The sequence below is a fragment of the Peromyscus californicus genome, unplaced genomic scaffold, assembly GCF_007827085.1.
Source record: "Peromyscus californicus insignis strain IS unplaced genomic scaffold, ASM782708v3 Scaffold_11__1_contigs__length_118956290, whole genome shotgun sequence".
In the NCBI taxonomy this organism is placed as follows: domain Eukaryota; kingdom Metazoa; phylum Chordata; class Mammalia; order Rodentia; family Cricetidae; genus Peromyscus; species Peromyscus californicus.
In genome coordinates this window covers 93,620,182-93,636,396 of record NW_026294402.1, presented here as the reverse complement: position 1 = coordinate 93,636,396, position 16,215 = coordinate 93,620,182, and the positions used below count along the sequence as shown (strand labels likewise).

The following is a 16,215-nucleotide window of genomic DNA, read 5'->3' as shown; positions in this document are numbered from 1 at the left end:
GGTGGTGATGCATGCCTTTAATCCCAGCACTCAGGAGGCAGAAGCAGGCAGATATCTGTGAGTTCAAGGACAGCCTGGTCTACAGACTGAGTTCCAGAACAGCCAGGACTATTACACAGAGAAACCCTGTCTCAAAAAAACAGAGAGAGGGAGAAAGAGAGACAGAGAGACAGAGAGAGACAGAGACAGAGAGAGACAGAGACAGAGAGAGACACAGAGAGAGAATCACAAATGAAAATTAAGATTTTTTTTTAATGATTTTTGGATTGCAAATGATGTAGTCAGTTTGGACATCCAGGCAATGGGGGAGACTATAAACTCAGAATAGGGTCTATAACCAGTATGTGCCTTAGATTTATATAAAAAAAAAAAGACATCACTTTCAAAACCTAACACTCATAGCTAAGCACATGGTCATCTGCTCAAAATGTCAAACTCATTGATACTTAACAACCCTCAAAGAGGAAATAGTCTCAGTTACTGGTAACATCTCATCTCCTAGTGAACATGAAATATGTAGTAATTCATCCTCTGCCTTGGCCTTCCATGAAACCAGGCATGACCTCTACAGCTAAGTGATGAGGATGCCAGTCTCTCCTCAATATGTAAGTTCTTCAAAATCTAGAAGTAATCATTGAAGTTGATATTCTTCTTGGCATATATATATTCATTACAGTGATGAGATTCACAAGAACATCTTTGGATACCATGTATTTTGACCATGCTCACCTCTGTATCTTTATTTTTCCTCTTCCCCACTGTTCTTTATTCCCCCAGTCTGGCTTCAATTTTCAAGATGCATGCGCATGCGCGCACACACACACTTTTAGTTCACTCATCTCTTGGACACTTTGACTGATTCCATAGCTTGACTATGAGTACTACTACAGTAAGCATGGGTGTGCAAGTGTCTCTGTGATCATGAATCTAGTCTTCGGATATATACCCAGGAAGAGTATACCTGGGTTATAAGTTAGTTCTATTTTTAGGTTTTTGAGGAAACCTCCACACTGATTTCTATAGTGGCTGGACTAATTTATACTCCCTTCAGTAAGGGTTTTCTTTTTTCCAAAATTTTTATTATCATTTCTTGTTACTTGTCTTAATGATAGGCATTGTGACTAGGGTGAAATAGAATCTCAATGTAGTTTTAATTTGCATTTCCCTGGTTGCTAAGGGTGTTGACCATTATTTGTCTATTTACAGGTCACTGGTACTTCAATCTTTAGAGAACAGTCTGTTCATTAATTAGCCTATTTATCAACTTATTTAGACTGTTTGGGCTTGGTTTTTTGTTGTGCTTTTTTGAGACAGGATCTCACTATGTAGCCTTAGCTAGCCTGGAACTCACAGAGAACTCCTCCCTCTGCCTCCTGAATGTTGGGATTAAAGACATGTGACACCATTCCTTCCTGAGTCCCTATATATTCTAGATAGTAATACACAGCTGGTATAGTTTTCTCCCCTTCTATTGGTTGTCTCTTCACCCTGTTGGTTGGTTCCTTTCCTGTGCAGAAGCTTTGAAAATTTATGCAATCTTATTGTCGATTCTTGTTCTTATTTCCTGAACTACTGGAGTCCTTGTCAGAAAGTTCCTGCCTATGTCTTTACTTTTAAGAGGTTTCTTTTTCTAACAGTTTCAATTTAGATTATTAAAGTCTTTGATTCATTTTGAATTGACTTTTGTACGGGATAAGAGATAAGGATCTAGTTTCATTCTTCTATATATGGATATCATGTTTCTCTGTACTATGTTGAAGACGCTGTCTCTTTCTCCAATGTATGTAATTGGCATCTTTGCCCAAAATTCAATTGAGTTATTATAAGTCTATTTCTGAGCTATCTATTCTATTTCACTGATATACATATTTTTGTGACAGTACCAAACTGTCACACAGTTTGTTACTACAGTTTTGTAGTTATAATTTGAAACCAGGATAATACTATCACCAGCATTATTATTTTGCGATCAGAATTGCTTTCACTATCAAGGGCCTTTTATGCTACCATATGCATACTAGAACTGTTTATTCAATTCTGTGAAGAATGTTATTTGAATTTTGATGGGGATATAGAAATTGCTTTTGGTAATATAACTACTTTCTTTTTTTTTTTGGTTTTTCGAGACAGGGTTTCTCTGTGTAGCTTTGCGCCTTTCCTGGAACTCACTTGGTAGCCCAGGCTGGCCTCGAACTCACAGAGATCCGCCTGGCTCTGCCTCCTGAGTGCTGGGATTAAAGGCGTGCGCCACCACCGCCCGGCCAATATAACTACTTTCTAATTCTGCCAATCCATAAACTGAACAGAAAGTCTTTCTATCACCTAGTGTATTCTTCAATTTCTTTTTTCAGTGTTTTAGTTTTCATTTTATGTCTGAGGAAAGGGTTCAATGGGTAAAATATTTGCCAAGCAAGCAGGAGGACCTGCATTTTGAGTCCCCAAGCCCACATAGAGCCAGGTGCAGCAGCACTCATCTATACTTCCACCATTCGTATGGCAAAATGGGAAACAGAGACAGAAGAATTCCCAGAAGCTCACAGGCTGGGTAACCTATGCTCTGTATAAAATTCACTAGTATCTGCTCATGTGGCTTTATTATACATAGTATAAGGTAATATAACCACATAAAGAGAAATATGGTATCTATACAGGCCACTTAAAAGTCTATATAGGGCACTGAGATCCATAATGAGAACTATGATCTCTATATAAGATATCATGGATTCAATAAATTTCCAATATGAGCTTTCATCAGGTGGAAAAGGATCTATATTCATGAGCATTATGACTCCATATAAGACATGATGAGCTCTGTATAGGATACTATGAGTTCCAAGCAGGACAGCATGAGATGTGCCCATGGCATTGTAATCTATATGTAAAACATCATGAATTTTATGAAAGTCATTCTGACCTCTATAAAGTGTCCTATGAGATAAACTACATGCAATATGAGATTTCTGTCAGCACTGTGTGCTGCATATAAGTACACTATGAGCTACAGAGAGGAGACTGTGAAGTTTATACAAAACATTATAAGCTTATATAAAGGTACATTATAATCTGTACTACTTTAGTATGGGCTCTAAATCATGTGCACTGTGAGCTCTATTCAGGGCACTATGAGCTCTATAAAATAGGCACTAAGAGCTCTGTATAGGGGACCTAGAGTCCATAAAGGACACTATGAGCTCATGGATATCATATGTCCTTTAATCAAGAGCACCTTGAGCTATACAGAGGTGCACTATGAGCTTTATAAAGGACATTATGAATTATACAGACACACTATGAGTTCAATACACTCACACACACACAGAGGGAGGGGTGGGTGGGTGTACACTGTAAGATGTGTACTTGGGATCATGAAGTCTAAACAGATGCTTTATGAGCTCTATTCATGAGTGATATGAACTCAGTGGAGATATGCTGTGAATTCTACACGTCACTATCATGGCACGGAGCTCTAAACAAGTTCACTATGAGAAATACACAAGGCACTATGAGATCTGCACAAGATCTCCATGCAGAGTACTATGAGATCTATAATAACCTTTGAGGACTATAAAAAGAATACTGCCAAGTAGTGGTGACACATGTCTTTTAATCCTAGCACTCAGGAGGCAGTGGCAGGCAGATCTCTGTGAGTTCGAGACTAGTCTGGTTTACAGAGCAAGTTCCAGGACAGGCTCCAAAGCTACACAGAGAAACCCTGTCTCAAAAAACCAAAACCGAAACCAAACCAAACCAAACCAAAACTAAAGAATACTAAAAATTCTTTATGTACAAGATGAGATCTGAACTGGGAGTTCTATACAAGTGAACTATACGAGTTCTACAGAGAACTCCAGGAGCTTTCCACATGGCCTATGACCTCTAAATATGGTAGTATGGACACTAAAAAAGGTGTACTCTGAATTTCATACAGTTGTAATATGAGCTCTACCTGGGGCGCACAACATACTCAACAGAAGTGCACTGTGGGTTCTCCATGGCACTATGCACTTATACAGGGCACTCTAAGCTCCATCAGGTGAACTATGAGATCTATACAGGCTTCCAGTAAGCTCTATTGTCTTGGTTAGGGTAACTATTATCATGATGAAACACCATGACCAAAAACAACTTGGAGAGGAGAGGGTTTATTTGACTTATATTCCCACATCATAGTCTATCACTGAAGGGAGTCAGAACAGGAAACCAAACAGGGCAGGAACCTGGAGGTAGGAACTGATGCAGAGGCCATGGAGGGGCTCTGCTTACTAGCTTGCTCCCCATGGCTGGCTCAGCATGGCTTCTTACCCAGGATCATGAGCCCAAGGGTGGCCTCACCCACAATGGGCTTGGGCCTCTTACATCAATCATTAATTAAGAAAATGTCCCACATACAGGTGCACTGTGAGATCTATATAGAACACCATAAACTCCAAACAGCATTATGGTCTATGAAGGTACTGTGAGCTGTGTATAGGGCAATATATGCTTAATACAGGGAAACAGTTGTATGCTGGGTATTATGACATTATAAAGTATACATTGTTTTAGGGATTCTTTGTAGATAACTATGACTTGTACAATATTCGTTATGGGATGTACATAGAGATTGAGACATTTACAATGAAATCTGAGCTCATTACAGGGCAATATGAGATTTACACAGACACTGATACCCACATACAGGACACTATGTCTCTAAACATGACACTATGGTTGCTATAAAGTAGACTGCTAGACATTTGCAAGTGTAGGAAAACCCCTGTGCAGGCATATGAGCTATGCAATAGTGCAGTATGAGATGCCAAAGGGCGCGGTGGTTAAGAGCACTTCCTGCTCTTCCAGAGGATGTGAATTCAGTTCCCAGCACCCACATCCAGCAGCTCACAAGTTCCTGTAACTCTAGTTCTAGGGGACCTAACATCCTCTTCTGGCCTCCAAAGACAGCCATACGTATGTGGCATACACTCACATAGATACACACATGCATCTTTTAGGGATACTCATGAAACTATAACATGCAGCCTTATAGCTGAATCTCAAAATGAGGTGCTAAGTAGAAAAGCTCACCTATTTACATTACTGTCCTATGCCAAAGTAAATTGTTTTCCTCTAACCATCTTCCCACATACCTCAAGCATTTGGATTTCCTTGACCTTTGTCACAGACATACACCATGGAAGCAACATGGAAATTACCTGGGACTATGAAAAACTTTCAATATTAACCATCAAATAAGAAAATATATAAGTCAATACAATACCTGTAACAGTTTATGCTCCTTTTGAAGGTCTTGTATTCTGTTTTGTTGCTGGCAAACCCTGTTTAGGGACTCATCTTCTAATTCACCGATTTTGGATTTCACGCTGTCCATAATCTGCTCCAGGTCATTGGCTCGATGTTCTTGGTGTGCCGCTCGGTTCTGTTCTAGCTGAAGTTCACTTCTAATTAAGAGACACAATTCCTTCCCTCAATGTTAAAATAAATCAGATTGTACATGCCATATAACAGATTACTTTCCAAAAATGTCTCTACATTCTTATTTTTTTTTACTTTGTTTTGGTACTGAGAATCAAACATTAGCATAATTAACACTGAGCTGTATCCCAGCCTCAACACTTCTATATTATAACAACAGGTTTGTAGCTGTGCCCTCTGACACCCAATCTAATCTACCTTATAAGAGAAAGTAATAGAAGAAATAGAGGGTACCATTACACATCAATGCTAAGTGCTACTGAAAGTCAACTAAATTTTTACCCATTTACTTGTAAAAATATTTTATGTTTTACATTTAATAAAAATGAAATTTCAGAAGGCTGGAGAGATGGTTCAGCAGTTAAGAGCATTAGCTGCTCTTCCAGAGGACCTACATTCGATTCCCAACACCCACATGGTAGCTCACAATCATTCATAACTCCAGTTCCAGGGAATCTGATACCCTCTTCTGAATTCTGTAGGTTCAGGCACCCACACAGTACACTTATATGCATTGCTGACAGAAACACCCATACATGTAAGAAGTAAAATAAACTGAAAAAAATAAATAAATAAGTACAATGACATTTCAGGATCCTCTTCAGGGAGTTGTGTTTAGAATATACGCAAACAATCCTGGGGCATGCCCACTGTCTTACTTAAGCTGTTGGTTCTTCTCTATGAGCTCCCGTATCATGCTCTGCTGACGTGTTGTTTCTTCTATCAACATTTTCAAATTCTGCCTCATTCTTTGTGATGACTGTTTGTCAAAAACGATGAGATCTACATTGTAATGTATATTATAGAAATGGTAAAAACAAAGAGAAGGTAAAACCATTTTAAGATAAACACTTTTCAAAGAAAAATAAGCTTTGTACCTAACAGTGCGAGAAAAGGGTCTAGTTACCTTTGAGATCGGTTCTTTTGACTAGACACAAAGGTTTGAAGCCATGCGTCATCAGCAGCCCATTTATGCTTTCCCATTCTGCTTCCTCCTGCTATAATCACAGTAGAGCAAAAGGAACAACTTTAAGATGTGAAGAAAAACCTTTAAAATAATTTCCTATATTTTCAGAAAAGAACCTTCCTCCAAAAGATTTTTGATTTTTAGATGTGTGTGTGTGTTTGTCTATACGTAGGTATTAGCACATTAAGTTGAGGTGCAGCAGAAACCAGAAGAAGGTGTCAGTCCCTGGAGTTTGAGGAGGTTGTAAGCCATATGACATGGATGCTGTAAACTGACTAGGATCCTGTGGAAATGGACCAGCAAGCATTCAAAGGGTCTTATAATTTTCTTTTTCAGATAGGGTCTGACTATGTAGCCCTGGCTGGACAGGAACTGGCAATGTAGACCAGGTCAGCCTTGAACTTAAAGAGATGTGATTGCCTGTTTCCCAAGTGCTGGAATGAAAGATGTATGTCATGCCTAGTTTTAATATGGAATTTTATGTATAAATTATAACTTTAAAAGATTTATTGTTTTTACTAAAATCAGCAACAGAAGTATGCAAATGAGTAAATTATTACATTATACAAAATATTCACATGCAGGCCTTCATGGGTAAATTAAAACAAAAACAACAAAACTGGTCATTTCAGTGAAACAGATAAGTAATTGAATAAGATCAGGCCATACTAAAAGTATAAGGAAAAGGGGCTGGCTAAAGAAACCCACCCTGTCCCAGCACTCGGGAGGCAGTCATGAAGATCTCTGTGAGTTCGAGGCCAGTCTCGGCTACCAAGTGAGTTCCAGGACAGGCTCCAAAGCTACACAGAGAAATCCTATCTCGAAAAACCAAAAAAAAAAAAAAAAAAGAAAAAGAAAAGAAAAAAAAAAAAAGAAACCCACCCTGACCCTGCAGCTCAGAACCAGGGAAAGAAACACAGCCTGGGTCTGGGACCTGAGCCAGAGAAATGAACACTTTATCCCCAAACCCAGAACCTAGGAAATATGCCCTGACTCTGAAACCAGTACCAAAGAAACACTCTTGGTCTCTAGAATCAGAGTCAGTGAAAGAAATATGCCCTGGCCTTAGAATTAGTGTCAAAAGGCTAAGAAAGGCCAGTGAAAGAAACACAGTTTGGCTCTGAAATCAGGGTCATCTCTGCCCCTAGCCCACAAAACTGACCAATCCCTGGTTGACTCTGCCCCCAAGAGATCCTATATAAACCACCCTGCCTGGTCAGTTGTGGGTTGTTCTCTCCACCCTGGTAAAGGCAGCCACTCTCCTGGACTCCTCCTTCCCAAATAAATCTCTTCCTCAAAAGAGTTTTGGGTGTGAAGATCTTCATTCACACATTCTTCTGGTGTAGAGAAGATCCTTGCTGAGACATCCCTCAGTGGACAAAACAAGGGAGAGCTGAAAAAGTAACACTTTTCTCCAGAGCCAGAGGAAATTGCTATATTTCTGCAGGGGTTTCCCCTTTTGCAGAGTGAAGCAAAAGCAGCAACATCTTAGGCTGGAGAAGCAGAGCTCTGCTAGGAAGCCCCCTTAAGTGGGGGTTGAACAAAACTCAGCTGCAGCAGCTCTCCTGGAGAGGAGCAGGATTGCTATATCTTGCAGGAAGACCATCGCCCACTACACCAGGTATAGCCTGACTCCTGAACAGTCAGGATACCCTTCCCAGGGCTGAGCTGTCCTAGCAGCTCCAGGCGTGACTCTCCTGAACAGTCAGAATACTTTCCCATCCAGGGCTGAGCTGTCTCATTGCAGCTCCAGCCGTCAGAGCTGTCCTAGCAGCTCAAGGTGTCACCTGACGCCCCAAGTAGTCAGGATACCTTTCCCCCAGAGTTGCAAAACTCACATTTTGGTGCCAAAACTGGGACCAAACCCACAGAGTTGCAACACAGTTACTTATAAAAAGGACACAACTGAAAATTAAAACTAGTCAACTCTGAAACAAGTATCCCTTTAACAATGATGGAAAAAGGAAATCAAGGGTCATGTGAGGGCTGGACTTGGGAAACAGCAGCTTCAGGAATATGGTAGCTTCCAAAGAAGCAGGGCTCTGGGCAGGAAGCACAGGAGAGGCTTTTATGATCTTCTATAGTGAAGCTAAACAAATAGTTCTACATCCAAAAATCACACTGAAAGATTGACCTGTCCAGGTTTCTCTTTAATGCGAACCCAATTGAGATTTTCCAGTTACTCTTGAAGTGACAGATAATGAAATAAAAGAGAGGTTTCTGCAGCTGGATAATATTGGTACATCCTGACAAAAATCAAGATGCTGCTGGTGATGCACAAAAGGCTTTTGAAGCTGTGGACAAAGCTTACACGTGGGCTTACTGCATCAGGAACAGAAGATAGCCCTGAATGTAATTCAGGCAGAAAAGGATACATTGTTAAGAGGCAGGGGTTAAAGGAAGGAAAGCCTACAGATGTAGAGGATGATCCTGAACTGTTCAAACAAGCAGTATACAAACCAACCACGAAACCGTTTGCTGAGCTGGATATTAAAAGAAAAGAGAGATGCCAAGACATGCACAAAGCAGAGGCTGAAGCTCAAGAAAAAGACAAATGAGAAAAGCAGAGATGGTCAAGTAGACAGCTGGTGAAATCTGCAAGCAAATATCAAAGGGAAGAAAACAAAGACTCAGACCTTCCCAAGGCCACTGAAAGTAAAAATGGAGCATGAGTGGTCAACTGGGTCAAGGCCACAGAACTGTTGTTAGCTGTGCCCTTCCTGCTTCAGGGGACTCATTCTTTCCTCCCATTTCCACCAACATAGGATAACATTGGCTTTTTAGTCCATTTTGTTTTCACTACAATTTAATATCAGAGTAATCTTTTTGTGAATTTACAGAAGGAGCTCAGTTGAGCCCTCCCCCCACCCCGGAGTCCTTGCCCACTGAACAAGCATAACTGGAAGGAGCCAACATTGGTGCTGCCTTCTCTTCTCCCATAGCCTGTACCTTAATGTTCTGTACTTCACTGGATTGTGATAGTTAGAAATTTCATGGATAGTTCCTGGAAATCATCTTGCTTACTGTGAATTCAGACAAGCCTGGGCCACTTCAGGAAGTCCCTCTTCTTGCTTCTGAAGGTGCCATCCTCAAAGTCCCAGAGCAGGCAAAGAAGGCATTTGTAAACACAGCATACAGTCACTCAATGCCCTCAAGCCTTGTGGTATTTGATATATGTCTTCTGTTGACTGACCAACAATTATGATCAATAACAGCAGTCCAGGGAGAACCCTGAACAGCCACACCTAGGCCTCCAGTCCCTTAATCACCATGCCCCCAGAGGAGCCACAGCTGCCACAGCCTGCCCCAATCACCATCACCTCAACCCTGAAGAGCAAGTCAGAGAGACCCAGCAGCCACTTCTGCCTCTGCACCCTCAGACACCAAGCTGGGCACCATAGGCAGCTGTGCATGCATCAACAAGGGGGAAAAGGGCACTGGGATGGCAAATCAGTTCACTTTAAGAAATGGATATAGAGCTGGGCGGTGGTACCAGGCACAAGCCTTTAATCCCAGCACTTGAGAGGCAGGGCCAGGCGGATCTCTGTGAGTTCGAGGCCAGCCTGGTCTACAGAGCAAGATCCAGGATAGGCACCAAAACTACACAGAGAAACCCTGTCTCAAAAAAAACAACAAAACAAAAAACAAAAAAAAAAGAAAGAAAGAAATGGATATAGTTTCATCAACAGGAATAATACACCAAAGATGATGTGTGTGCCCCACAGACTGCCATAAAGAAGAACAACAATCCCAAAAAGAACCTTGAAGAAGTGTTGAAAGTAGAGACTCAAGTTTGATATTGTTAAAGGAAAGGGTGGGGAAGCAATAGATGTTACAGACCTCTTGTGGGCCACAAGAATATAATAGAGACTCAGCTGGATATTAAAGCTATACCTAGAAATTTCAAGGTATTTTTCTAGAGGCAAGCCATTTATTATGGAATATTTTGGTGTTATCCAGTTTTTAATATTTCAGCTGTCTTCTGCTATGAAATTCTTGTGTGCCCAAATACTATACACCATTTGGCAAACAGCTAAGCTTCTCAGACCTGCTGAACTTCTAGGTAACTAACTCCCCTGATGAGCCTAGGAGACAAGCAGGCTGTACATGCATAGCTTTGCTTCTTGTGCAAATGAAGTTCATACCATCCCTTGCCTTCAAGCCTAGTGGCATTCCAAGGCAATTGACTGAGGACAATAGGGCTTTTTGCATAACCAGGTACGGTAAGGACTAGAGCAGAATTCCAGAAGAGACACAGAACCCTGTGGCCAGAGAGAGGAGGAGAAGAAGACAGAGGTTCTGTAGAGGATAAAACAGATCTCTTGGAGAGTTTATCAGGGTCAGGGGTAAGGAGCCAGGAAGGGTAGATGGAGGATGAAGGAGCAGAGGACGAAGATCAGTTCAAAAGCATAGGAGCTTACTAAGAATGAGGACAGGAAAACTGAGTAGAGAGAGGAGCTGAATGTGAGGACAGGGCTGAAGCTGTATAGATAGAATTTTGCCTTAGAGGAATAAAGTTAATGGACAAAAGAGCATAGTGTACGTAGATTCCTTTCCCTCAGATACCCCACGCTGTATGTAGGGTCTTTCCCAGGACTCTGGGAGGAATTTTCTCAGGGCAGGAACTTGGGAAAATTCCATTATCCTTACAGGCCCTATGGAGTTCCAGTTCAAGACAGGAAGTAACCATTATAGATTATATCTACCTCATGGTGGTCCTCCATGCAATTACCAGAACAATGAGATTTTGGGAAAGGAGGGATCAGAAAGTACAACAACTCAGGCCCTACCCAGGTAAAGGTTCCTACCTCATTACACAAGATCCTATGGTTGTCAACCACAGTATTCCAAAACTCTCCTGTGCAGGAAAAAAGTGAGGGAGGTTGTTGACACTTAGGGTGCAGGAGAGAAAGACAGACCAGTAAGACTATGTATGGTTATAGACCATGATTCTACAGGGGCTCTCTTCACCAAAGACAGCATGGAAGAAGGCAACAAAGACAAGGGAAATCAAAGAAATGAGACCTAATGCCAATGGTCACTTCAACATAGGTATCACACACAGCAACTTCAACTATGCATGCAGATGCCCAAAGAACTCTGAACCATAACAGCACAGAGATAAAAGCAGCTGGTGCGTCAGCTGAGAATCTGTCCACTCCTGGGGCTGAGCAGAGTAAACACTGGCTTACCATCTCTGTCATCATCTGGCTTAGACACCCAACAAGATGAATAGGAAATTCCAGAAACAAGAGCAAACAAGAGACTGAAACTGAAGATCTTAACTGCTTGCTTTTTGCCCATTGACCAGGTACCCAAGAACTATTCAGTGGCAATACAATATGGAGCTCTATTATTTTAACATAAAGATATCTTCTTTTTTGGTATGTTTATGGGTGTTTTGCCTGCATGTATATCTGTGTCTGATGCCTGAAGAGGCCAGAAGAGGGTATCGACTTCCCTGGAACTGGAGTTACAAACTGCAGTGAGCACCATATGGGCAGTGACTTTTTTTACAGTCTGGTTTTACTAATACATCTTTAAAGGTTTTTTTTTTTCTTTAAGACTTGATTATTATTTTTACTTTGTGTATGTGTGTGCTTGAATAAGTTTTATGTAAACCATATGAACAAGGAGCCAAGAGAGCACTGGATGCCCTGGAACTGCAGTGACAGGCAGTTGTGAGCAACCTGATGTAGTGCTGGACTGAACCAGGGTCCTCTCCAAGAGCAGCAAGCACTCATAACCACTGAGCCATTCTTCCAGCTCCACCTTTAAAGGTTTTAAAGTTGTTTCATTTCTGTTCAAGTTCGAATTGTTAAGAATTTCATTTTTTTTAGTGGGGCATGGTGGCACACACCTTTAATCCCAGCACTCAAGACAGGGATAGGCAGATCTCTGTGAGTTCAAGCCTGGTCTACAGGGTGATTTCCAAAACAGCCAGAGCTACATACAGAAACCTTGTCTCAAAAAAGAAAAAAAAAATTTTCAAAAGTAAATAAACTATAAACTTCAAATACCAGTTAATAAATTCTTAAATAATTTTTTAAAAGAACTTACCAACTGCTCTGCATGGTAGCATACACCTTTGATACCAGCACTCAAGAGGCAAGAAGCAGAAAGTTCTTTTTGAGTTCAAGGCCAACTTGGACTATATAGTCAAAGACACTCTTTGAGTGAGTCTCTTAAAAGGGAGGGGGGCAAGAGTGAGGGAGCCTGGAGAGATTGCTCAGTGTTTAAAACCACTTACAGCTCCTACAGAGGACCCAGGTTCAGTTCCCAGCACCACATGGAAGATCACAACCACCTGTAATTTCAGTTCCAAGGGATCCAATGCCTCTTCTGACCTTACCTCTACAGGCTCCTGCACATACATATGTACTCAGGCACACACACATACACTATTTTTTTAAAAGAATTTAACTGAAAAACTGGAATAAATTACCCTGATGATGGCTTCCTAGCATGATGACTCACAGCCAAAGACATCTTTCCTTATGACTTATACTCCCCTCCCCTTCTTTTCTCTTATACACAATTTTTCTCTCACTTATTCTTTTTTTTTTTTTTTTATTTATTTATTATGTATACAGTGTTCTGTCTGCACATATCCCTGCAGGCCAGAAGAGGGCGCCAGATCTCATTACAGATGGTTGTGAGCCACCATGTGGTTGCTGGGAATTGAATTCAGGACCTTTGGAAGAGCAAGCAGTGCTCTTAACCTCTGAGCCATCTCTCCAGCCCCGACTCTCTCACTTATTCTTAAGGTTTCTGATCACACAGCTGAACTACTTTTGTGGATGAAGGACTAAAATTATCACCGATATCCAAAATATATATATATTACATTACTGTGTGGGTATCTCAAAGAATGCCTGTCCACTAAACTTATTAAAAACAAAGGCTCTAGCCTTAATATGGTCACATATTTCATATGATCAAACAATACACATTGTTATCTGATTCCTCTGGTGTTTTGTATGAACCTGAGTATGTACATAAGTGAACGTCAGAGGAAGACATTAAATGTCTTTCTCTATCACTTTCTACCATAGGTCTTGCACTAAACTTTGAACTAGGCTGGTGGCCAGCAAACCCTGGCAATCTTCCTAGCTCTATACCCATCTGCCACCCACCACCTGTGCTGGCACCATAGAAATGACCATACTGTTGTGGGATATTTGTACACTGTGTGAGAATGTATTGCTGTGACTAGTGTAATAAAGAGCTAAACAGCCAATAGCTAGGCAGGAGGTATAGGCAGGACTTCCAGGCATAGAGAGAACTCTGGGAAGAAGAAGGCAGAGTCACCAGCCAGACATGGAGGAAGCAGCATGGGCAGTATGGAAAGATGAGGTAACGAGACACACGGCAACAAAGATTAAATGGGTTAATTTAAGTTATAAGAGCCGGTGGGGCAAGCTTAAGCTAAGATCAAGCTTTCACAATTAATAAGTCTCCATGTCATTATTTGTGAGCTGGTAGCACAAAGAAAGATCTGACTACACCATACCATGACCACACTATACCTTGACCACACTGTACAGGGTTCTGGAGATTTAAATGAAGCTCCTCATGCTCACACAACCAACAGTCTTACTTACTTAACCATCTTCCAGGCTCTAGCTTGTATCTTAAGAAGAAAGTGTTTATACATACTGAAAATAGGGACCTTGAGAGACAGCTCAGTGGTTAAGAGCACATACTGCTTTTAAAGAAGACCTCAGTTCTATATCCAGGACCCACGCCAAGGTGCCTCATAACTACCTGTAACTCCAGCTCCAGAGGTGATTCGATGCCTCTGGCCTCCACAGAAACCACATACATACTTCCCCCATGCCCCTATATAATCAGGACAATAAAAATAAGTAGGTGACAGTTGTGTAGATTGGTCTGTTTGTAGGGATCTGTCTCTGGCACTTGAGCTGGCTTTTTAGAACCTGTTCCCTATGGTGGGATGTCTCGCTCAATCTTAATGCAGTGGGGAGGAGCTTGGTCCTGCCTCAACTTGATATGACATGCTTTGTTGACTCTCATGGGAGGCCTTACCTTTTCTGGGCAGTGGATTGGGGGAGGGGAGTAGGAAGGAGGTGGGGGGGAGGGAACAGGAGGAGAGGTTGTTATGTAAAATGCATAAAAAAATTAATAAAAAATTTCAGAAAAAAATAAATCTTAAAAATAATAAATAATAAAAATGCTGGAAATGGCATTTCCCAAAAAGTGTACTGGCAATACTAGTAGAATAAAAAGTTCAAACTACGGTTGAACACGGAGGAAAATGCTATATGTCAAATCTTCCTGGAGACTGATATAATTGAGGGAGCTAAAGAAAGAAAGAGACTGTACGGAGCCGGGCGGTCGTGGCGCACACCTTTAATCCCAGCACTCGGGAGGCAGAGCCAGGCGGATCTCTGTGAGTTCGAGGCCAGCCTGGGCTACCAAGTGAGTTCCAGGAAAGGCGCAAAGCTACACAGAGAAACCCTGTCTCGGGGGGAAAAAAAAGATACTGGACAATCTTTAATCCAGACTTCTTCAGTTATTTATCCAATCTTAAAAAAATTCATATTTAATTACACATACTTGTGTGTGTGTGTTTGGGGATGGGGTAGAGTGAGGGATAGCATGTTCAAGTGAGTGCAGGTACCTGCAGAGGCCAGAAGAGGGTGTTGAATTCCTTGGAGCTGGAGTTAGGAGCTACATGATGTGGGTGCTTGTACTTGAACTCAGTTCCTCTAAGAAGAGCAGTATGCCCTTCTTAACCATTGAGCCATCTGATGATCCCACCAAACAATCTTTTTAAAGTCAGAATTTCGGGCCAGCAAGAAGTTCAGTGAGTAAAGACGCTTGTCATCAAGCCTGACAATCCAAGTTTGGTCCCAAGATTCACATGGTAGAAGAAGAAAATCTTAACTCCTGCAAGGTTTCCTCTGACCTCCACATGTACACCACATTCAAAAATAAATAAGTGCGGAAAAAAAAACCATGTCAGAATTTTCTATTGGTACACCTAGCATTCTTTTGGCATATACCTTGAGAAACAGTGCCCTAAAATATTTTAAGCTTACTTGTTTTTCAATCAGGAGTCTGTTTGATAATGGACTGGAGTCCTGGGCTTTAGAGGCTGCTGGAGGCATTGTTTCTTTTGTAGAACCCAAAGAAGAGGTCGGCAATAAAAAAATTTGAGTTCCCTAAGGGAAAGAGAAAAAGTGCAACAGAAGTTAAAGAGGTCTGGTGTAGTGGTAGTCATTCCAGCTTTGATCTGGAAGTTCCAAGCCCCATTATGGCTTCGGTAACTGTCACGCCTACAAGGCGGAGCTGAGAGAGGACCCTGAAGACCCGAGATCCGGATGCGCCGCCCTCTCTTAGTTCCTGGACCCTGGACACTAGAGGTAGACCGAGTAGAGTTCTCCAGAGAACACTGCCAGACTGCACTACACCTTTCCCAGACCCTGTAACCTATCCCTTCACTTGTAAGCTACCTCACAAAATAAACCTCCCTTTTAACTATGTGGAGTGGCCTTAATAATTTCACCAATAGTCTGGGGATGTAGCTCAGTTGGTAGAGTGCCTGTTTATCACACATACAGTGCTGGGTTCATTCAGCAAATCTGCATAAAACTAGAGTAGGGGTGCATGCCTATAATCCCAGGACGTGGGAGGTGGAGGCAGGAGGAGCAGAACTTCCAAGACATTCTTAACTACAAAGTTAAAGGAAATTATATGTAGGGCCACACTCTCTTAGACAAACCCACACCCATGTTCTCAGGTATATCTTT

General features: G+C 41.5%; 1 protein-coding gene and 1 pseudogene across 3 annotated transcripts in view; one reads left to right on the top strand and one right to left on the bottom strand.

The window, feature by feature from the left end:
- The window catches only part of Cep70 (centrosomal protein 70), a 60,898-nt gene that overhangs the window by 33,056 nt on the left and 11,627 nt on the right, over positions 1-16,215 (bottom strand). For 2 of the 3 annotated variants that reach the window (XM_052717848.1, XM_052717857.1), the window contains exons 3-6: positions 15,505-15,627; positions 6,380-6,470; positions 6,132-6,255; positions 5,258-5,438 (exon numbers count right to left, since the gene is read on the bottom strand). In XM_052717848.1, the coding sequence (XP_052573808.1) occupies positions 5,258-5,438; positions 6,132-6,255; positions 6,380-6,470; positions 15,505-15,627 (519 nt within the window). The remainder of the gene's footprint in view (positions 1-5,257; positions 5,439-6,131; positions 6,256-6,379; positions 6,471-15,504; positions 15,628-16,215) is intronic. The other variant, XM_052717866.1, reaches the window with a different exon arrangement.
- On the top strand, positions 8,456-9,148 carry LOC128102315 (dnaJ homolog subfamily C member 8-like; annotated as a pseudogene).